The 23360-nt window shown below is 39.8% G+C and overlaps 5 protein-coding genes across 9 annotated transcripts; 3 read left to right on the top strand and 2 right to left on the bottom strand.

Annotated features, from left to right (window-relative positions):
• The first annotated feature begins 1831 nt into the window (after positions 1-1831).
• Positions 1832-2679, top strand: LOC133838744 (endocuticle structural glycoprotein SgAbd-9). Its single transcript, XM_062269968.1, has 3 exons — positions 1832-1941; positions 2192-2319; positions 2385-2679. Exons 1-3 carry the CDS (start codon positions 1879-1881, stop codon positions 2608-2610), a joined length of 417 nt encoding a protein of 138 aa, XP_062125952.1. The 5' UTR covers positions 1832-1878; the 3' UTR covers positions 2611-2679.
• A 1122-nt stretch (positions 2680-3801) lies between these two features.
• Positions 3802-10046, top strand: LOC133837826 (uncharacterized). Of its 2 annotated transcripts, XM_062268719.1 has the most exons (9): positions 3824-4605; positions 5753-5940; positions 5996-6204; positions 6259-6873; positions 6945-7102; positions 7157-7358; positions 7528-8654; positions 8935-9139; positions 9201-10046. In XM_062268719.1, exons 1-9 carry the CDS (start codon positions 4491-4493, stop codon positions 9532-9534), a joined length of 3153 nt encoding a protein of 1050 aa, XP_062124703.1. In that variant the 5' UTR covers positions 3824-4490; the 3' UTR covers positions 9535-10046. The 2 variants fall into 2 exon arrangements, with proteins under 2 accessions (XP_062124704.1, XP_062124703.1); XM_062268720.1 differs by lacking the exons at positions 7157-7358; positions 8935-9139; positions 9201-10046 and having other exon boundaries at positions 3802-4605; positions 7528-8157.
• On the bottom strand, positions 9687-11163 carry LOC133837828 (cardio acceleratory peptide 2b). 3 transcript variants are annotated; one of them, XM_062268721.1, is made up of 3 exons: positions 10978-11163; positions 10339-10530; positions 9687-10274 (listed from the first exon to the last, which is right to left on the bottom strand). In XM_062268721.1, exons 1-3 carry the CDS (start codon positions 11054-11056, stop codon positions 10051-10053), a joined length of 495 nt encoding a protein of 164 aa, XP_062124705.1. In that variant the 5' UTR covers positions 11057-11163; the 3' UTR covers positions 9687-10050. The 3 variants fall into 3 exon arrangements, with proteins under 3 accessions (XP_062124705.1, XP_062124706.1, XP_062124707.1); XM_062268722.1 differs by having other exon boundaries at positions 9687-10271; XM_062268723.1 differs by having other exon boundaries at positions 10339-10506.
• Positions 11164-11481: 318 nt separating this feature from the next.
• Positions 11482-16593, bottom strand: LOC133837405 (transient receptor potential protein). The gene is made up of 14 exons (XM_062268153.1): positions 16245-16593; positions 15929-16172; positions 15734-15876; positions 15476-15677; positions 15233-15409; positions 14896-15130; positions 14538-14836; positions 14114-14481; positions 13704-14061; positions 13317-13536; positions 13091-13256; positions 12874-13034; positions 12663-12814; positions 11482-12605 (listed from the first exon to the last, which is right to left on the bottom strand). The coding sequence occupies exons 1-14, from the start codon at positions 16382-16384 to the stop codon at positions 11592-11594; spliced, it is 3879 nt and encodes a 1292-aa protein (XP_062124137.1). The 5' UTR covers positions 16385-16593; the 3' UTR covers positions 11482-11591.
• A 3272-nt stretch (positions 16594-19865) lies between these two features.
• On the top strand, positions 19866-21747 carry LOC133838687 (uncharacterized). Of its 2 annotated transcripts, none has more exons than XM_062269870.1 (3): positions 19866-20190; positions 20749-21038; positions 21121-21747. In XM_062269870.1, the coding sequence occupies exons 2-3, from the start codon at positions 20912-20914 to the stop codon at positions 21570-21572; spliced, it is 579 nt and encodes a 192-aa protein (XP_062125854.1). In that variant the 5' UTR covers positions 19866-20190; positions 20749-20911; the 3' UTR covers positions 21573-21747. The 2 variants fall into 2 exon arrangements, with proteins under 2 accessions (XP_062125854.1, XP_062125855.1); XM_062269871.1 differs by having other exon boundaries at positions 19884-19938.
• Positions 21748-23360: the final 1613 nt, after the last annotated feature.

The following is a 23360-nucleotide window of genomic DNA, read 5'->3' as shown; positions in this document are numbered from 1 at the left end:
GCTCTTTTATAATTAAACGTTCGCAATGAAACGTGCCACCCGACTAACGGATTATCAACTTAAGAGCGAGGTTTTGTTTTGGACATGAATATCATTGTATTTTATCACTGTTCATATAATTAGAATTTTTATTGTTCTCTTAATTAAATTAATGTATTGAATGCATCATTTAATTTAGCGGTTTCAAGGTTCAAGGGTCAATGAGTAAGTTTTTAAATTGGAAAAACATAGAAATGTTGCCTAAAAGTATGCAATACAAATGTATATAAAATTTATGTGCACATCCCTAAAAGTATGCAAAGATGGAAACTTCTATTATTGACTTATTGATTTCAGTACCTGTCATAAGAAGTTGTTTTTGTTAATTAATGAGGATATACAAGTTAAATTTTAAATTTTTTACATAATTGTAGTCAACTATCTTGAAAAAAAAATTACAAACATTAAAATTTAAAATGGTATGAATTAAATCTTTAATTCCAATTGAATTTCAAGTTATCATTTAATATTATTTTGTTTTGTTTGTTTTGTATCGTTAACCAACTTTTGAATTTGTTTTTTCTGACAGCTCAAATTTGTTTGAGTATTTGTATTGTGCTGCTCATTTCAAATATTATTCGTATAAAGATAAATTTTGGCTTATGCAGCACAGTATGCAATATTTAGTGGCAAGTACTGCACATATTCAAAGTATACTTCCAGTGCCATGTTCTTATCTTAATTGTTATGCACACATCGAAACTTAATATATGGGTAAAATATCCAAAATCATAGGTAAATTATAAAATAATTAGATTCTACACTTTTATGGCCCATAATAAAGCTGACTTCACTTTTCATTTGTACAAGTTGCTGAACCTGATAGAAACGCTTGCGTACATTAATGATTATTTAAGCCATTGAGAATGTGGTTAGCACATGTATTTGAATTGAATTTGTTTTATTAATAAAATCAGTCATAGCATAACGGGCTTTCGAGGAAAAAGTTGTTTTATCTTCTAAGAAAAAAATCGAAATTTCCATTTGTCGATGATATAACCATGCGACAAGGTCAAGTGACAATTATATAATGATAGCATAATGCAATAAAAAACAAGTTGTCAAACCATTCGACGAATTCACTAAAAAAATAAGTCCAGTTCCAAAATCAATCAAAAATAGAACAAAAAACCGCTTATGATTTATTTAACACGGATTCAATATGCTAAATCGAACACAGGTTTACGATAATCTCTAACTAAAGCAGAAAATTACGAGGGCTGGCATTATAATATAGAATATTTTGCATAATGAATATATAATAGTATATGAAAAGTCCAACTTAAACAACAAATAGGTTGTTTATCAAAATGCATGCGAACCGTCATCTGAATCTTTTTCAAATTAACTTCAATCTTAATTGCAAATGTAAACTTTTGAGTTTTGAAAGTCACAAACTTGAATGCCGAATATTGCATCAAAGCACTCTAGATGTCATTTTCCAGCATACAGATCTTGATGGCCGACATTTATTGTAATTAGTCCACTCCTCTTGTAGACCCAGAGCAGCTTATGCATTTCGGCATATTATAATTTACAATTCCACCCTCGTAACGATTATTAGCCGAAGGTGGTAGCCCATTCGTCATTAATTAATTTGGCGCTCATCGAGTGACTCTCAAACAAGAAGAAAACAATGCGAAGCACCTTAAGCTCAACTTGGCTACACTAGTCACAACATTGTGGCTGCCTCTGATGTGGGACCGGTTTGACTTAATAGTAGCTAAAATAAATTTAACAATTATGAAGTAGCAACGCCGTAGCTATGGTTGGTCGTCACAGTCGCAGTCGCCGCCTAGTTTTAAAATTCTATGCAGATCTCTGCTGGTGAATCGAGAGATGCTTCCAAGTCAGTGTCGATTGGCAAGTTCAGCTCGAAACAACATGTCTGCTGCAAAGTTGGTGAGTACTCAACAATCACAAGGACGAAGAGCGAGAAGACTTTGCAAGTGAAATCCAATCGTATTGGAAATGTAAACATTCTTATGGAATAACAGTGATTAAAATGTTAAGCACTTCAGCTGTTGCAGCTGTGCTCTCAGTAATTTAAACTGAGAATTGAATGCCAATTAAGCAACGGGTGTTATTGATATATCAAACGCCTTGCCTTTATACAAGTTACTTTATACGTTATTTCTCATCACATTCACAGATTCTTTTCACCGCCCTTGTGGTTTTCCTGGCCTCCAGCTGCTCAGGTAGCGCATTGGACTATTTCTTTCCAAGACTTATGAACGAATTTTATAGCCAGGAGCCCACCAAAGAAGGTTATCGTTTTAAGTATGTAAAAATAAATCTTATTCGTTTTTGGCAATTTTCTTATATTTACATTTTTCATCTACCAGATCGGAGGATCCCAATGGCAGCAGTCGGGAGGAAATCGGTGTTATCATGAATCCCGATACACCCGAAGAACACTTGGTCGTGATGGGTTCGTACACTACCTACGATGAGAAAACTGATACCGAGACCATTACCATGTACACGGCTGATAAGGATGGTTACAAGCCACGTTATATGATTAAGAACCGCAAGCTTTCGGGAGGAAATCTGAAATCTTTGGCTGGTTAAGAAGTTCTGAAAGAAACATGTATATACGTAAAATTAAAAGAATTAATGACAATATCCATTTGTAGAATACATTTATTATTAGTAATAACACAGTACGTTTTAAACTGGTTTGATGAAATGGAATGAACCTTGGCCATAAGATTAGTTTTGTTTGGTGTTTTCTCAAGATCAAGTTGGTGCGTTTCATTATCATGTGGTCATCTGGAAAGACAAGTTTCTGAATATTGCGTAATTTTGTTTGACCTTAAAAATTCTTAAGAATTACAAAACTTGATGTTTGCTTAACACCAATTCCATTTGCAGAATTGTTTTAGCCAATCATCGAATGCCAAAAATGTTTACGACATTATCAAATTTGTTTGTTCAAATGCTAACCAACGAATTTTCTGCATGATTTGCATGTTAATTATCATAATTAGGAATCTTGACATATTAAATTAATTTTTAGTCACGTAAATTATGATGCATGAATATTTAAATGCATTGGAGATGACAGATTAGCTATCTGCACGAAATGAAATGCAGCTACTGATTAATGAAAAAAACCAACTATTAGCAATGACTACACATAGTAAGAAAGAACATCAGGTACTTTTATGAATGAGACAACCAGAACTACAAGTTTTTTTTTATTTAAATAAAGATTTTATTGTTGTTTGTAATTGTTCAAGAATGTACTTTACGAACATTCGCTGTAACAATTATCAATTTTTATAAATACTTCATTTAAAATGAACTTCAAGTCAAAATATAAATTTATGATTATAGATAAAGGAATCTTAATTAAGTGAGAACAGCCGCAAGCAAAATATGTATTTCATTTGTTAAGTTATATGCGGATTGATTAATGTCCAGCATTAAAAATATTATTATACTTATGCTAAACCGAAGTTATTTCAAGGTTACGGCTTGCTATAATTCGGGGATTTTTAATAAGCTCAAATCCGGATTTCAAGTTAGCAACTTTGTTGCTGTGCACCTCTTCGTAACTGACCTTCGAGTGTGATATCAACCAGACTTTGAATGTCAAACGAAAAGCTTTTTAGTCCACACACAAAGTTCAACATTTTAAACAGTTTTAAATCGTAAAAACAGCAAATTACCCAGAAAATATAATTTATACAAATTAGAATTTTAAAATATTCAAAATTGTAAATCTTAATATTGAAAATATAAATCATACTTTAAACTTCGAATGGCATAGCAAACAGAGTTTGCCGGCTAGCACAAAGAGCTTTCAGATGTATGCCCGCAAAGTTCAAATGTTAGCGCACCGAGCTTGGGGGAAACACGGGCTCAAAACTTGTCATACTTTTATGGTTGGTCTAAAAAGCTAATCCCGATACAATGAGGGAAAAACAAAAGCCCAAGCTAGCAGCAGTTTGTATGCGTTTGTGTGTGAAAAGCCAACAAAAAGCGTTGGAAGTGGAAACATTGTATTGTTTATTAGATGCAAGCTTGCTTGGCGCGCAATTTGATTGTTTGATTGTTGCCACAGGTAACTGACCAGACACAAAGCGACCCAAACAGAGAGCCGTGAGTAAGCAAACAAACGTCAACATCAATAGGGCATATGTACATATATTCTGTACGTGTAACAACAACCACCAGACTAGAGCAGACCAGGCCACAGTCTGAGTACGCCCCTAAGTTTGGATTAGAATGTAGCGCTCAGTTCCCCGGGCAACTTTCAACGATGCGAGAACGCGCTGCAGCGACATTGTCACTCGGGTTGATTATTCTAAAATGAATTATAATATAAAATAATATTATACAACAAAAATATTGCTTAACAATATATGTGCTACGTTTGATAACAGTGAAAACGTTTCAAATGTTTACAATCAATGAAAATTTAAAGTTAATAATTGAAAACAAAAATGAAAGCAAAACTATTAAGTGCTGTGTCAATTTTAGTGTTTTTGGACATTCTACACAAGTGTTTGGGAAGAGCAGGGGAACTGGTTGAACAACCATTGATACAATTAAGTCACGGTAAGTTGAGCAACAATCCAGTGAAATTCTGTTTCGAAATGAAAACACTCAGTGACGAATACTAATAGTCATGCTGCATTCGAATTGTTCAAAAATATTTTTAGTTGTGGTCACTGTGTAAACTGACCCTCAGTCTTTTGTGTTCTGGCTAGTACAAGTGATTTGACCTTTGGATTTATGCGTCAGTGCCTTGGCCATTACTCGAATAGCAGAGAATTTGGCCAACAAAATCAAAATTTGGGACAATCAATATACATCATTTACGAGTAATTGCAAGAAAACAATTGCTGCTCTGGCAAATCCAAACAGGTGCACAAATATGTTATGCGTTCAAGTTAATTGCCCCGCCAACACGCACACAAATTGGTCAACTCTGACACTGGTGTTACTTTTATTTTGTGTATGTAGTTCTTTTTTTTTTGGGTGCTAATCGATAAAATTATTGTTGTCTAGCTGAGTAATGTTAGAACTTTTGGTTCCCGGTCATCATCATTGAGGCCAAACCATCATTATGATGAGGCTACTTTAAAGCATTCCCTGTTGTTAAATGTATATAATAGAAGAGAAAGAGAGAAAGGGTTCGGCAAGGAACACTTAGCATAATTTGTTGGCAGCTGTTGCAGTCACTTGCAATTGATCAAACAAACTCCAAATACGACATTAAAATAAGGAAAATAAACATAATGCAAACGAATTGGTTTCAAGCCATCGCTACAAGTGCTGACTACGTTGGGTAGGTAACCAGTGTTCACGATTTGTCGATAAATTGAACACTAGCAAATAATGCATTAGAAATAGTTGATTTACAGATACTCTACAATTTCTTTTACTAATGTAATATATTTTGTAGCATTCATGTTAAAAATATATATCTAACTATACAGTCAAAAAGTTAACGAATAGCTAATAAATGCTAGTTAACGTTATTAACTGTTGTGTTAACCCAAATAAAATTGTGTATTCCTGAATATACAATGTCCGGAAACCCAAAACTGTCCAATAAGTTTCTTGCACCCATTGCGAAAGAAATTGCTATAGTAACATCATAAAGGTTCAAGAAACTCCAAAATAACAAGCCACAAAATTGCAAATAAACAATTGAGAATGAAGAAATAACCGATAACTTGACTTAACACGCAATTCGCAGATGATGACTTGGATGATAATTACCCGGAAGTTAAAGATGAGGTGCATTTGGAGGATTTCTTTTGGACAGGTTCGGGTGATGGCCCTCCCGACTATCTAAAGAAGGTGCACACGGGCATTAGCAAGGGCAAGGATGTGATAGTTAAGACCGAAACTGTCGTTGCCACCGTTTATGTAGATGGCAACAATGTAAGTGTTGTTAGGAATATATACAATAATGTTTGCTAAGATTGAAATCTTTTAGGAAATCGAGATACCAATTTGTCTAGACTGCCAGCCTGACGATGGTGGCGGTAATTGGGATTTAGGTGCGCCAGGAATGCCGCCTCTCAATTACTCCTCAACCGATCGGCGATATTGGCTTCTCACAGTCATGTCTGGTTTCTATACCGCCAAGGATAATCCCATGCTCGAAGAGAAGTTGGCACGACTCTATCGTTTAGCATTCACCAGGTGAGATATTTTTCCAAGTGAAGTTGCCTCTGCTTAACCAATTGAATATTGCAGACAACAAACACGCCACCTGGGCATAAATGGGGCACAGCAAATTGCGGGCGTATCGGTATACACGCCACGAGAACGTCGCCAACCAGCCACGCCAACTACTTCCACATCCCGCCCAGCAACAACGACCTCTTGGCCAAGCGACGATGTCGAAATACTGGATATGGATGTGGATAGTGAGCACCAAATCAAAACAGTTTGGAGGGAAGGCGAAAGGCCCGAATGGGAGAGTCACTGGGACGAGTCGGACGAGTCGCTAAGTAGCTCCAATACACCGCCGACAACAACAACATCGACAACAACAACAGGCACGAGCAGCGAGTCCATAGACTATAGCGCATATGTTACGCTTATCCCCTGGGAACTTATACAACAGAATGGCAAGTCGGAGAAGTTGCAGGAAATGCGTGAAGCGTTGTTAAGTCAACAACAGCAACAGGAACGGGAACAGAAACGGGAACGGGAACAACTTCAGCAAACAATCTATAGGGAGGAACGAGTACGAGTTGTCATACACAACATCACGCAAATCAGCGAGTCTGATGTGCAAAAGTGGAACAATTCCGCTGGTAACGAAGTCGATGCCAGCGACGCATACTCTTATGTTAACCTCAAATTGTAAGACTAACAAACTATAGAAATAGAAAGTTATAGTTTCAATACTTATCAACTGTCAAACCTGCCAACAGCAACGAACGCCCAGTGGCCAATCAGACTGAAATCATCTACACGGTGCTCGTCAATGGACGTCCTGTTTTGGCCACCACGGCTGCCAAGGATATGGAGCTGGTTAGTGAAGCCGAGGCCGTTGGTACTTTGGGGAAGGCCATCTATATGAAATCAGAACGTGAGTTAAAGTCTTGATTAAAATAGATAAATTAATAAAATTTTCTATAACCAGCATATATAAGGGAACCGACAGCAACGGCTTTGGCGCCGGTGCCACGTAGCAGTCAAGCTGGCTTCTTCAATTCTGTGAAAAATAATGTGGCTCTAGTGGTAATCAGTTCCTTGGCCATCTTATTGCTTATGCTGCTCTTGGTTGCAATTCTGCTACTGGGACGAACGCGTGCTCGTCAACAAGAGCTGAGTGAGGTCAACAGGTGAGGCATTGAAGATCCTATGAACTTTATGTTTCCATTTGTTGGAATTTGTATCTTTTAGTTTTTTATGTTTTCTACAATTTTAAAATTCGTTTCTAATTGAATTTTAAATATTTCTTCATAGTTTGAGGTTCAACAAAATATAAACTAATCAATATTCATATTGCAGAACATCTTCACGCAATGAGCTACTGTCTGAGGGTCAATCAATGCGTCCTAGCTCACGAGGCACCTTACTCGACAGCGCTGTTGGTGGCTCCGCTGGCAATGGCGCTGATCAGAGCACCAATCGGTCTCGGGACGTGGGCGTGCAGAACTTCTCGTATGAGCGACAGCCACGCATCAGTTTCCCAGCTCCTCCGGCTGAAACACACACACATAATGCGCGAGTTCGTCGAGATTCCATTTCATCCACAGACAACACATCGGATTCCTCTGTTTACTGTCCCATCAATCCGCCCAGTGCCGATGTGCAGCGCATACTCGACGACAAGGCAGCCAGGCTCTTTGATGGTCATAAGCGACGGCGTCATCAGTACGATCGTGCTGAGGGCGGTCACGACGATACCATCTATGCTTCTGTGGTGTCTGAGAAGAAGAACGACAAGTCGCGGCATAAGTCGAAGCGTCGCTATCTTAATGAGAATCGCGTCGGTTCACTAGAGACTAGCCCAGTGCAGGGTTCTCTAGCACAGAGTAACTCCTCAACAGAGGAAGGCAATTCGCCGGCAACCAGTCGTCGCAGCTACGAAAACTTCCAGCGCAACGAGGCCTACAATCCGCACAATAACTATCATCGCAACAAGCTACTGCAGCAGCAGACAGTCTTCACTGACAAAGAGTTCGCTGAGGACGATATTGTGGCATCACCTCAGGCCATCAACAAGGAAGTTGTGCGTTCGCGCGGTGTACAACCATCGGAGAAGAGTTCGGATACCGCCAGCGTGGGGTCATTTTTGTCGATGGCATCGGTGCGGGCCTTTCCCAAGAGTACATTGCCGGAGCCGTTGAATCGTGTACTCGACCCGGTCTTTGTCACCTACTACGATAACGTAAATGCTGTGGCACCGCAGGCAACAGCACCGCAGAGTTCGACGCGTTCGCTAAAGTCACACAAATCTCTGGGCAGTCGAGAGAGCACCATAGCAACGATAGCCAGCTTTCCCAGTCCCAAGGCGCCGCCACCCATACGGAATGTGCGTTCCGCTTCGCACAGCGATAATCCCGATCCGGGTATTGTGGGACCCATTGTCTGGGAGCGGCATAAGAAACGTTTGGGCAGCGCTGACAACCAGGGTGAGGCGGGTGATGATAATGATGATGATAATGATGTTCAAATTGGGGAACGATCACGTTACTAACTGGCATCTGGTAGTCCTTGAGATTGCATGCACACAACTAACTCAAAAACCGTAAACTGTAAACTATAAACTAGCATTGTAAAGTTGCAACTGTAAACTGTAAAATGTAAACTGTAATTAGATAGAACCAGATAGAACCAAAAATCAACTTGCTGCCAGCTAAACAAACATTTACCAAAAGTCAACTCTTCACTTCCTCCAACAATCTTCCGCAGAGGCCCGGAGCTATGCTGACTTTAGCCCCAGTCCCATGCACGATGCCTCAGCCATACGCAACCATTACGAGGGTCTGCTCGAGGGCGCCATCCAGATGTACGCCAGCCAGGACGATCTACCCATGCCATTGCCCTCGCGTGACTTTACCAACAAGCGACGCACCACAAAGCGCGAGCATCGCGGCTCCTCCGCCGGACTGCCCAGGTGAGATTCTTTAAATGAAAGTAAATCATAATTGATCTAAAAAAAATGTATTTACTTACAGCTATCCTCCCAAGGCGTACAATACAGCTGATCGCCCGGCCACCGCACAGCCGGAGAAGACACCGAAGTCAGCGCAATCCACGCAACCGCCATCACCAACATACAGCGCCTGGGGCAGTAGCATGCACGGCTCGCACTCCCCGCTGGTGCGTCCGTTGAGTGCGGGCAACTTTCAGCAACATGACACCATCTTGGAGATCTCAAGAGGTGCCTTAGCCAGCTCGACGGCCACGACGCCAGGACGTGAACGAAAGGCGTCGACGGCAGCATCAGCAGCGCCTCTGATTGAGGCCATTCAGAGTGAACTGCGCAAGTTTAAGACGCAGGAGGATTAATCTACAATCAACTGCATATCACGATAATCTTTTTCGACTTCATTACAATTAGAATTAGCATTTCACAATATTTAGATACTTTTTGCTATTAACTCTCATTGTAAAAGCATATAACTGAGATTCATTGTGAAATAAATTCCAAGTAGCAATGCTTGCAGTTGAACCGTGTTTTGTATTTCATTTTATTTCACTTTTTGCAGCAGAGTCATAAATATAGTATAACAATTGTAGTATTTACATATTTTTGAAGCGTTCCGGAGAGATTAGATTTACATTTTTGAATTAAGAGTCTTTCACTGCACCTCAATGAAAGTCCTTACCAGCCCATGAATTAGTATTATTATGTTCCCTTTAAAATATTCTTTTTGTTGTAAGTTGATCTCTTAAAATCATTATAATGCGAGTAAAATATTAAAATTCCTTTAAAGGCAAAAGTTATAAGATACAAGTGCGTTTCCTTTGTTGGTCTCGGATCGTATTCCTAACAGAGTCCTTGAGTGCGAGTGTGTTAATCATTTAAAAGATTTCCTTTTGACTTTTGGCAGCAGCGGCATAATCCTTTGCATCAACGCTACGCTTGCCTAGACGTGGCCCAAACCACAAACCAGAAGATGCACTCGGTCCGGTGCGCTTGTCCAGAGCCTGCTGCAAAGCCAGAAGATGCGCCAATTTTCTGATTTCGGCTTCGTTGCGACCCATGTGAGGAAATGACACAAAACCGCCGCGTTTCTGATAGTCTGCTATATTAAAAAAAAAAAAACATTTTTGTATTATAACTAACTAAAGAAAGTTTAGTGCTCATACCATCGAAATCCTCCGAGGAGGCTTCGTTTAGACCATAGATGCTTTCGAAAGCTAATGCTTCGCCAGCATCGTGCAAATTGCTGGCCAAGCTGGGATCGCTGCGTCCTACACGAGGAAATGTGTAAAGTCCCATGTTGGCTCCACGTCGAATCTTGTTGTTGTCTTGTTCTGTACCGGAGGGTTTAAAGAAGGCTTTATTTTTTTAATAAAATTTGTAAAATTGTAAAAAAAAAAGAAAAAATGATTTTAAATTTTCTTTGAAATAATTTAAATTATTATCTTATTTTATTTATAATATAAAATTTAAATTAAAATATCCCAATTTAAGTAAACAATTATATTTTCAATATAATTATTCAATTCAATTATTCATTCAATAGTTTTCCATCGAGCAGCATAACTTCTCATCACTCGTTGTTACATTTGCCACAAGTGGTAAATAAATTAAACAAATTGAACTAGCATTTTTGCTTAGCCATGGTAATGAAAATAAATTGTGAAAATGGTTTTCAATTCTCCAGGTAGCGATTTCAGCCAGCTGTACTGAGATTTATCACGTGGGATTAAATGCCCCCCGGGGTAAAATCGCTAAGCTTTACAAATCATTTCGCGTTTCTTTAACTGTATTTTTAAACTCACCTGCGTTACCGAATTTTGTGAGTAAAACCAACAAAAGAATTGTGTAGGCAATATTAATAGCACACGAGAACGACTTCATGTCTCTGACAATATTTGAAAGTAAATGGAAGTAAAATTTAAATTCCTAGCTGCTGCTTGTTGTTTACTGCAGGACGAATATTGGTGTAATGCTTGATACTTGACAGGAGCGTCGTCCTTTTATATGCCGCAAAACACCAAAAATGTTGGCATCAAAGCAACACTTGTTGCCGCTGGCAACCAGCAACTACCTGTGGGTGGGAATATGTTGCTGGAGTCAGGCTCTTGTTGCAAAGGCAGACAACAAATGACTGAAAGGAAAATGCAATGCAAATAATAAATCAATTCATTTGCGATGGATAAGCTTAATGAAAAAGAGTTTAAATACGATTTTTTTACCGTTAAAAAAAAGAAGTTCATACTCGATATGTAGGAAATTCAGTGTCCTTTTTTTTTATTATTATTGTAATCTAGTTAGTAAATAGATTTTCTGTCTGTTTAACATTCGCTTTTATTGTTCACACAAATTTGATTTACTTACATCAGTTGATCTACTATAAAATCTATGCATAAATTATCTTTGGCCTGATCTGGATCTACAGCCAGCCCGAGATCATGCGGCCCGTGACTGTGGATTTTCCTCGCTCGCCACCCGCCGCAGCACTGCTTTGACCCACCTTGATGGCGGGTTTGAGTGGTGCCGCAGCTGGTTTCTTATCATCGCCTGGCTTCTTGTCCTCTTCTTTTTTGTCATCCTTTTTGTCATCTTTTTTGGCATCACTTGGCTGCTTGCCATCGGCTGGCTTGCTGCCGTCTTCCTTGGACTTGGTCTCGCCCGGTTTGCCATTGCCACTGTCCTTGCCGTCCTTTTCTTTCTTATCATCGCTTGCTTTCTGCTCTTGTCCATTCTTCTTATCATCCGGCTTGGCTGGCTGACTCGCCCCACCCTTAGTTTCATTTGCCGCCTTGGTGCCGTTCGGCGTTGTGGTGGCTGTTGCTTTCGTTGTGGTATCCGGCTTGGCATCGGTGGGTGCTGAGGGTGCTGCACTCTTGGCCGCTGCTCCAGCAGCTGCTGGTGGCTTTGCCGCCTCGCTTTTGGCTGCCTCCTCCTTCTTGGCAGCTGCTTCTGGCTTAGCGGTTTCGCTTGGCTTGGGCGCTGCTGGCTTAGCATCTGTGGGCTTGCTGGGCGGAGCAGGTGCATTGGGCTTACCAGCATCGCCAGGTTTCTGTTCACCGTTGGATTTAGCGCCATTTGCTGTAGTAGTAGGTGGCTTATTAGCGGGCGGCATTGGTTTTTGTTCAGCTGGCTTAGCACCGCCACCAGGCTGTTGTTGTTGTTGTTGCTGCTGTGGTTGTTGAGGCTTTCCATTCGGTTTATTAGCGTCCGTTGGTTTTTTGTCATCTGTTGATTTCTTAGCATCAGTTGGTTTTTTATCATCTGTAGTTTTCTTATCCTTATCCTTATCTTTGTCCTTATCATCGCCGGGTTTCTTTTCATCTTTTTTACCACCTTCGCCGGCTTTCTCATCAACGTTCTTAACAGAAGCGCGAATAGCAGCTGCTGCCAACATAGAAGCTCCACCACCTGCGCCAGTAGTTGCTTTTTTCGACTGTAAGTAAAGCAAATGATTTAGTGATGAATAGAGTTCAGTTATAGAGAGACCTACTCCAGTAGTTTCCGGTTTTTTCGGCTCTTCGTCCTTGGGTTTGTCCTCGTCGTCGCCCAGTGACACTTCATCGGCTGCCATCTTCTTGCGCATGAACTTGACGTAGGCAACTCGGGTAGCTCGCGTTACATCGCCCAAGTTCGGATTGAATTCTGAGTTAAAGAATGACATTAATGATCGAGTGCATTTATGATTGAATTTGAAACTTTACCTATCAGTTGGTTCTGATCCATTTGTAGACCTTCGTTCGCCTGTTCAATGATCTTGCGCCTCAAGCTGCGCTGGCTGTGACGTTGCATTGAAGAACGCTTCGAACCAATCGGATCGGCAGTAAATGTGTTCTTCCTGGCAATTGCATTCCAGTCCTTGTCACTGCAACATTATGTAATTAGTTTTGGATAGATTTGTTTATCAAGTATTTCACTTACCCCTTTTGAGTCTTCTTTCTGCCAATGACCTTGGCCAGTGATGAGAATATATCGCGTCCACTTTCGCTTTCATTCATTTCCTGCTTCAGATTCTCTACAAAGCCGATCTGGAAGTCCTTCAATATACGACGTTCCATTACCTTGCCCTTGGTGGTGCGGGCAGCGGCTGTGAGGAGAGTTCATTGATTGGCTTTGCAACATGTTTGTTTTGGGAGATATTGCTTACCATGAGTCTTCTTTTCAATGTCGGGAACATCCCAGCTGTTATTGGTAAAAATCTCCAGCAGTTCGAAACGCAGGGAACTGATGTCCTGGCGCACCTCAATGATATCATCCTCGGTGATGCCGTAATCGTCACGGCGTCGCTGCTCGGCGGTAACATAGCGTCTCACTAGCAGCTTCATCACTTTGTCATGCAGCGTCTGTGCCTTCTCCATTGACTTGCGCTACGGAGAGAGAGATGAAAGAGGGTAGTGAGGGGTTGTGAGAATCAGCATTGACGCAAAGCTAGCCACAGGAGATTTATTGAAACTGATTTGCAAAAAGGATTTGCTCTTGATTGTTTGACATTGTCAACTCTTGGGGGGTTGAGTTACATTCTCAGTACACCTACCATGAAACTCTTGGTGCGAGATGGTCGCTTGCGGCCAAGAGTTTTGCGCAACATTTTCATATTGGGGCAGAGATTGAAGGGTGGTGGAATGGTGCCACCATCCTCAAAGTAACTCATCCAAAGCTGAGAGCGTGCGAATTTCCATTCGGTGTCGGCGCGTTCCGAAATGATTTGATACGAATTCGACATCATGGCAATCAACATGTTGAGCAACACAATAATATTGATTACGGAATACGATCCAAACATCAGCAGCGCCCAGAAGCGGGTGAAGCTTTTGATGCCAGCCAAATCGAAGGACACTAAGTCCACCAGACCAAAAGAGGCCCAAAATAGCGATTGCGATGTCTCAAACAAACTGAAAGACACGAAGAGTTAATAGTAATAGAGATGAATTAATGCGAATTTACTTGGAGAAACGACGCCAAATGGTGCAGGCCTTTTCCTGGTCATCAAAGTCCGCCACATCGGGATGCAAGTGATAACATTTGTTCTTCTCCAACTCTGCATAATACCAGAGCAATTGATTCAAGCCGCAGCCAAAGGCAAATAACACCAACGTGTAGATAAAGAAGAACTTTATAATATCGATGATCATGCGACCCAAAGAAACTTGCAGCGGTCCCAAATGCGGATTGATTGAGAAGATGTGCACCAGCTTCAGGTAAGAGAAGACCATGCCGGCAGCAAAAGCGCCTTCCGATAGCAACATGGGATCAAAGGGATGCCAATGCTCACGTGGAAAATACGGATCGATTCCTCTGAACCACAGATCGCGCTAAAAGCAAAATGTATTGAAATAAAAATCTTAACAATTCAAAGACTTATATTTACATGCACTATAACCCAAGCGGTGGCTCGACAGAGTATCCAAGTGACATAGAACATATTTGATATGTAATCCACAATGTTCCAAAGATCCATGATGTACTCGAATAAACCATCGGCGTATAAAGACTTGAGTTCTTCAAATATTAAAGCGCATATGTACATAATTATGGCCAACTCAATAGGTCCTGGTAGTGAGCCGCGTTCGTGTTTCCGCCAATCATCCAACATGGTCAACATCCAAGGAAAAGCCAGCAATTCAAATGTAATTTGCACCACACGCAACGAAGCAGCACCCAATAACACTGAGAAGAAAATATACTTATTATTTAAGATTTATTTACTTATGATATTTGTGGCTCACTTAGAAAGAACATATAGGAACAGGAGTGTGTGATAAACTTGACGAACGGTTTGCGCATGAACTTGGCACCATCTGACTCTGGAGCTAGAATGTACTTTAAACTGTAAATGGGAAAGCTGCAGCCTAGTTTGATGACATCCATGAGCTGCTGCGAGGATTGTTTGCGTCGAAAGCCAGGCAAGCCTTCGTACCAAATGGCAGCCAAAAGTTGTTGCACATTTGGATGTGCCACAAACTGCGGATTGAATGAAGGTAAAACAGAATGAGTTAAAGAAGTTTAATATAAAATTATAAATATATATATGTTAGTATTTATTAAATTGATAAAATAATTTACCGTCTTCTGTTTGTAGCGAATGGCTAGTTTAAGACGCTCCAACGTTTGTCGCTGGCCGGGACACCAAATCTCATGTGATGGCTCATGATTGAAGTTAAGCATCACCTCCAACTCCATGGAGGTGCGTGCGTGATCCAAGAGTGACGTGACAAAATCTTGTACAGCTTGACGCATTTCCTAATCGAGTTACACAAAATTGATTACTTTAATAAATTCCTTAAATGATTATGTTCGCTGACGAACCGTATATTCTGCACGAAACTCCGACTCCATGGCCTGCAGACGCTTCAGTTCCCAAGACAGTTGAAAAGCGGTCAGCACAGGGTCACGTGAACTGAGAGCAATTAGTGAACTAGCCGAAAGAGCTCGATAGGCATTGATACGTGACTGAGAATGTCGCAGTGAGTCTGTAGTCTGCGATGTCACACACTCATCACAACCGCACCTTGAATAAAATAGAATTTAAACTATTTTTCTGTTATACATTCAGCTTGCAATTACTTGACATCGTGCGGCATGGGCAGCGTTGCACCACGGTCCAACAAGATCTTAAGTATCTCATAATTGTTGCGATGTGCAGCCAGAATCAATGGCGTTATGTCAATAGTGAATGTGGACTTCGAGCGATCCACCGATTCCCAGCTCTGTTTAAAGATTTTGTCAGTGAAAGTTCTTACAAACTTTAGCTTAACTCACATATGGCTCGCCTTCCTTGTGATGTGTTTCCTCCCATTGCAATAGCTCCTCTACAGCCTCCACATATTCCTCAGATATGGCATGCAATAGAGCATCACCCACTTCGATATTGTTCTCCAACAATATGATCATCAAATCGAAGTTCTCATTCTCAATGGCCGAAATGAGCGCTGAGCGGTTCATGGGATCCGTGCAGTTGATGTTAAACTTGTCGGAAGGTGTATCATTGTATTCCTCAAGAATCCTAAAAAGCAGACGAATTACACTGTACTGCAAGGACATTGCCTGAAGATAACAGTTCCAAAACAATACTGACTTTTTCACACCCGGCAAATCTCCACGTTCGCAGGATAAGATGAAATTCTTTTCCACATCACTGAGCATATACTCCTCGGCCATCATCAGATCATAATCGAGGCGAGAGCCAATCGCCTTCTCGGCATCTGTTTCCGTCATGGTGAGGCTTTTGTTGGCAGCACTAAATCAAAGCAATCGATAGCAGATTTGAATGTGTTCACATTTCATTTATTTATCACTGCACTGCACTGAATATCCTTGCACCAAATTTGGCACAGGACTATGCACTTAATCCTTTAATTTTCTTTTGTTTTCACTGTATTCCTTGGTGTTGCACGATGTTTAGTCTCCAATTAGCCACGTTGAACTGCTGGGCAAATGGCCAGTGCGACATGGTATATGCCGCTAATTACATTAGTGTCTGGGCGAAAAGTCGGTCAATGCGTATGCAAAACAAGTCAATGGGCGCCTCAGGGCCGTATGCTAATCGCCAATTGACTTCAGTTCTCTGATTGTAAAAGAAAGCGAATAGAACAAATCCATATGTGGCTCGTACTCGCAGCACACGTGAAGAATGCAAGGAAACAATGCAAAAATGTGAGACAAATTATGTTCGAATTTCGATTTGGGAAGCCCTAGAAGACAACGGCGACTCGTTCACTAAAATGTGATATGCGCATACGACTATATCTGAACAATCGATGCCAACTACAAAGCTAAAAAGCTTAACGAGCAAATGAAGACGAAGCAGCATTAAAAAAAGAAGGAAGTATTCAACTTTTAATTATAATTTCATTTCGTTTCTTAAATGATAACCGTATCAAGATATTTTTTCACAAAATTAAAAATCATAAAAAAGCTTAACTTTTCTTTTTTTGCAATATGTTCTTAGTCAATTTATTGAGTATTTCAAAACAATTTTTTCAACCACATAAAATGGGCTGCAGGTATTTTGCAGTTGAGCAACTGTAGATTTCTTACTTGTAAATTTGTTCTTTCACATAAGCCTAAGCCTAAACACACTTCGTTTTAATTGTATGTAAATACATTAAAAAAAACATTGCCTCTTTTGGACTCAAACTGAAGACGAGTGCTTTTTAAATAAAAATTTGATTTTGGAGTTGTATTATAATAATAATTCAAATATTTGTAAAATGTCATAATTGGTGCATTAATAAATGTAAAACACATTCATATATTGTATATTGAATAGTTTACCATAGAAACAGTAAAATCCAAAAAAGTTCAACAGTTGTTGAGGTATTGCTAAGCTATCGTATTGTATCGTATTATGCTCGTATAACAGTTGTTAGAGTTGACTACCAAGCTTGTGCGTATGACAGTTGCGACAAAACAAAAGCTTTTGTTGAAAGCTATCGTACAGCTCTAAAGCTTAAAGCCCTCATTTCTCATGGAGATACTGGGAAGTGTTGTGAGAGCAAGAGTAATAATTAAGTTGTGTAAATGAATTTAATTAATGCCAGCAACAAGTCGCACGCAATAATTGGCAGAATAATGGAGAGTGGGGTCAAACTCTCAAAGTTTTCAAACTATGCAAGTAGTTAAGAGAGTTTATTGACTGAAGCGTAAACCTTATTTACTATTTAGAAATTATATTATATAAGTCCAATGGAAAACAATAAACAAACAACAACAATTGTTGCACGTTGCAATTGTTGAGTGCAGTGCATGTTGCACGTTGCCTACTTTTGTGCGTCCGCAGTGCGTGTTTCTATGTCAATGCACTTGGAAATTAATGCGCTGCTCCCAGGAATGGGACACGGTAAGGGGCATCCTTTTGATATGGATATATATGTATCGGAGTGTGCTTCACACACACATACACGTTCCGTGGGTGGCAGCAAAAATGGCGTCGTACGTGTTCAAGTTGTGGAGTGCAGAGTGCAATGCACTTCGCATGACATTTCTGCGCTCAGTTCGAAAAGGAATTTTGAAATTAAAGTTACGAATGCGAAGTAAGAAAGCGAGTGTGAGTGCAATGTGGGCGAATGCGAATTAATTAAATGCGAATTAATTAGTGTGCATATTTGTTGAAGTAAGTTGAAGTATAATAAGTGCAATCGCACACTTGAGTGCAAAGTTTGTGCCATTAATATATCTACCAGAAAAATGTTCAGTTTTGTATTTACACACTTACACGAGGAATTCATGTCAATGCTTAAGAGCGCACTACTAAAGTTCTAAACCATGTGTGGCCAAACTAGTTGCAGGCACAGGTAGTTGGATGCCTTGCGTATCGTTTTCAACGTGTGCACAGTTGTTGCACGGCAGACAACTCGCAAGAGTCGCATGCAAGAGTACAAGAGTAGTCCGCACTCGTATCCAGCTATGTAGCTCCCCCTTAGGTGGCCATTTGCGTGTGCAGTGCGCATAGAGCGTGGTAAAAGCTGCTACACTTAATGAAACATTGGCCTCCACAAGGATACCATCCCAACTACAGCTCTAGCTCCCGGTCGTAGCTCAAGTTGCCACGGCTTTCGCTTCAGCAAGCACTTGTAAGCGAGCGAAATGTATCTGTCAGCCCTTGACAAGAAGAGGACGTTTTGCTGCTTCTCAGCGCAAGTTGCACTTTCACTGACTCCACTGCTAGCAAACGAATACAGCAACCATTACAATATACTGGCATGAAGCTACTTTCGACTTTTTGTTTTTTATGTGTCCATGCTGCGTATGAGCAATGTGTGTTTAAACAGTTGCTAAAAGCGAAGAGGTTTTTGCTACGGAAGTAAATATGTTATTATTGACTTTGGCTTATGATACAACAATGCGAATTATCGCACAGTCTTTCTTAATAGTCTTGGCATTTTTCGTTTTTATATGAGCCAATGCTGCGTATGAGCGATCTTTAATAAGATGTTAAATGCGAAGATTTTTTAGTATTATTGACTTTGACTTAAGATACAATGCAACTTATCATGCTATTAACTATGTTTTATCATTTTTCGATTTTATGTGAGCCAATGCTTCGATGAGTATTGTTTAATACGCAGTTAAGTGCGAAGTGTTATTTATATGCACTTTTATTAACTTTGATTTAAAATGAAACCCTGCTATTTGTCGCGCTGTCAACATTGCTCAGTAGTTGTTAGTTTATCTTTATGCGGGTAATTCATACAATTTACATGGCTGTAATTATTTCCTCAGTTGCGTGACTTTCTTAATTAACTGAGGTGTCTTAAATACCAAATGAACAAGCGACAACATCAAAGCAAAATATACAAATATATATGTAGGAAGAATTAACTAATCAGATTGCTATGTCCGGGCTTCATATGATATTCTTGAAGTAAGTCCGACTGAGGATTAACACCGTAAAACTAAAGCGCGCCTTTGCTATTGCCAACTGCATGTAAATCAACACGACTTCAAACAGAAGTGTGTTAAAGTTAAAATGCCCGTTAATCATGAAATTATTGCGGCTATTCTATTTTTAAACGACACATCGACACAAGTCGCTTTTCAACTTGACCCAAACGTAGGCAATAGGGAAAAGTATGCCCATTGACTCACCCACAAATGCAACTCTATACAGGAGCACTCCAACGAGAAACTCACCACCATTTCGCTCGGGTTCGTTGTCGACTATTAAAGCCGACGCCAGGCTCGATGCGGTGCTCAGTGCACAACTTGGTGGCCAGGCGAACACACCAAACCGAACCGAAGGATAATAAGCGCACGGCAATAAACGAACAGTAAAAGTTTCGCAAGCCATTTTAATTTAATTCTTAAGCTTAATTTATATGTGATGTGATTTATTAAGTGAGAACATTATTTCTGTAATATATACATATAACGAAGAGCATCGAGCTATATAGTACAAACGAAAAAAAAAGCAAACATTTACGGCATTTTCATTCCAAAGAATGCGAAATAGCTTAACTTGTGCGAAAGTGAAAGTTTTGAGTTTGTTTACAAATCTACTTTAAGGATATTAACATTCTTCTGTGAGTGGCGCTTAAAATATTTACATATTGTATATTGCACATACGCACTGTATGCCCTTGGTTATATTAATATTCTTCTTTGAATGACGTTTAAAATATTTATCGCAGTGTTAAGTCATGTTGAACATTTATTTTTTAATTTTCCTTTTATTTTAGTTGCTTAACCTAAAATATTCATATTACACATACGCACCGCACGCCTTTGTTGCACAGTTGTTTTCTAATTTATTTTTATTGAAGTTGTATGACGTTAAGCCATCAAACCGGTAAATACGTGCCAATATTTATTGCCATATTTCCCTCGCTAAGCTGACATTTACGAGAGTGCGTAGGCGACCCTTTTACTAGCTGAAATTATAATTTTGCCATAATTCACTAAATGTCTATTGAGAGGGTCTGTCAAATATTTCATCGCAAATATGCGCCTGTAGAAATTTTGCACGAATTTATATTAAAATTCCTCAAGTGGGTGTGGGATAAAACACAGCACATAAGTGGTGGATATTTAGGATTAATTTTAATGTATGTAAATACCATAATTTCGTTTTCTCTTTGCAGTTGTGTAGTGTAGAATTAAAGTTGGAATGTGACTTGACATAAAGTACAATTGATGCAATAAAATGTTCCACAGCAAAGAATGCCATCAACAAGTTCAACAAATTCCAGTTATATTTAAATCATAAATAGCACACACAAAAACCAAAAGAAAAGAGAACTCAATATGCATCAAGTACTCAGCTATGAGACGGCTGTGAGGGCCAACAGCAGCCGTGACTATCGCGAATTTGTATCAAAGCGCACCTGCGCCTCGCTGCTCTTGACAATTGGCTTTTTCATGCTCGTCTCAGGTGAGAGATTCTGGGTCCAAGGATATACTATACGACGATATATAGATGACTGAACTAATGAGTCATTTGTTTTGCTTTCCAGGCTATTTGCTGGGTAATTTCGTGACGGAACGCAAATATCACATACGCCAGTTGCTCACAAAAAAGGCAATTAAGAGCGGAGGCGTTGGCGGTGGCGGAGATGGAACTGTGGACATTGATGGCAATAGGTCGGTGCAGTTGAATAGTGCGGATTATGGCAGCTTGCAAGAGCTGCGAGCATATCACAAAACCAAGGAACAACTGCTATCCGCTGCTCAGGTGCTCAATAAACTATTGCAGCAGGACGAGAGTGAACGCTATTTGGCCACATCGCTGAACACGGAGATTTTCAACAAATACATCAGCTGCACACAGGACATTCCGCCCAATACGAACATAAAGGCAAGCCAGTTTATCGAGCAGCTGATCGATAATACAATTGCCAGGCAACGCGACTGCATGCGAATTATCCAGGTGGTCATCGACAATCATCTCGCCAATAGCCAGCTTTAAAGAGCACTTGATTTGATAGAATATGATTAACAGAGTTCATCTATATGTGTATTTTAGTTTTAATTTTTTTGATATGATAGTGTATGGATTTTTATAAATATGTATTTGTGTGTATGCGTAGAGAGTTTTCACAATGTGTATTTTCAAAGCTAATAAAAGCAAACGATAAACGATATTCCCCAACAATCTGTCATCCATTGCTCAGCCTGTCTCGGCCTTGTCCATCAGCCAGTTGACTGCGAACTGCCAACAATATATGACAAATGATGTGCCAGCATAACAATAGATCGGCTTAGCATAAATATACCCAGGTAAGGCAAGGAAACGTTAGCGTAAACCTTTGTTTCTGGCTTAAGAGTTTTCACACGCAGTCACACGTGGGCGTTCTATGCCTCGATGCAGTCATCACCCACTAAAGATTGGACCAACAAAATGTTAATCATCCAAACGTTAAAGAAAACAAAATAAATTTGTTTTCTATCTCTTTTGTCGTTTTTAATTATGTGCAGCAAAGTGCGCAAAGTGATTGCAACAGACAGCGTAGAGGCGAAATTATGGACAAGATTTATGATTTTATTAGCCCCAGCTATATCGACACTTTGTTACATAAAACCAAACAGGTCAATTTCATGGCTAGACTGGGATGGTCTGGGCTGGGCAGCGTCCATATAATTAATGGATACCACTTAGCATTTTGTTGTTTATGGACTGCTTGTTATATGCCTGATTATTATTATTTCAGGTGTGAGCGGAAGATAAATGCGTGTAAACAAATTGAAATTATTGGATTTCAATTAATTGATTCGATTTGCACAATCGATAAGTTCTCGCTCTCTTAAAAGTTGTCAAAAAGATTGCTGCAATTTCTTAATGAGTGTAAGTGAATTAAGTTTTTGTCTCTGTGTTTTGGTCATTCAATCAAAATCCAAGTGCCCTATGCAACGGGCGCCCTCTTTGGGTATTTCAACAATTTTTAGTGTGCGCAGAGGCGGCTTGAGAAATGACAGCGAAATGAAGAAAAATGTCTGGGCATGACATTAAGCTGCACACAATGGACGCTCAATGGATGGTACAGGAGTTCATGCATGTGGTCAGACAATGCCTACCTAATGTCAGTAGCCCTAACAAGAAGACAATGAGGAAGGAGGGAGGGCATCAAAAGTCAATCTCAATCTCCAATCTGCCCTTGCGGGTGTGACCGCAGTGTGACGCACAATTAGGCGGCAGTCAAATGATTGATTTAGCTTATTTAAAAACTCATTTCGTTCGTTGATGCTCGCTGCCAAAGCAACTGAAAGCGAAGCCCTAAGCCCAAAAAAAAAACAAACCTCTGGCAGCGATAGCTTCCAAACCGTAGCTGAAGATCCGTATCAAATGTCTGTGCGTCTATCTATCTGATCATTATGATGACCTCCAAAGATGAACGCAAACCCAAAATCCAATACGCAAATGCAAATGAGCCACCAAAAAGTGCGTTGGCAAATGTTTGTGAGTTGTTGCTGTTGTTGTGTGGATCGGTGTATGTTCCTCTGGGCCAATCCATCTATATTTCACACCTTAAACGGGTAGATCAATGAATCCATTGCTATTTCTTTCTCTATTTGCATTTTAAATTATTGCTTGGCGCTCTTATTGACATGTTTATTTTATACTCGTGGCACACAAAGGCCTTTGTCTCACGTACGATTATATTTTATGCACATCGAACCTGCATATCATATTTATATTTATATCCATACACTTTATATATATTTAACAAATTTCTCAATTGTTTTCGCTATTCATTTT

This window comes from Drosophila sulfurigaster, chromosome 2R, assembly GCF_023558435.1.
Source record: "Drosophila sulfurigaster albostrigata strain 15112-1811.04 chromosome 2R, ASM2355843v2, whole genome shotgun sequence".
Classification (NCBI taxonomy): Eukaryota; Metazoa; Arthropoda; class Insecta; order Diptera; family Drosophilidae; genus Drosophila; species Drosophila sulfurigaster.
Note: the sequence above shows the minus strand (reverse complement) of the source record. Positions and strands in the feature narration are given on the sequence as shown.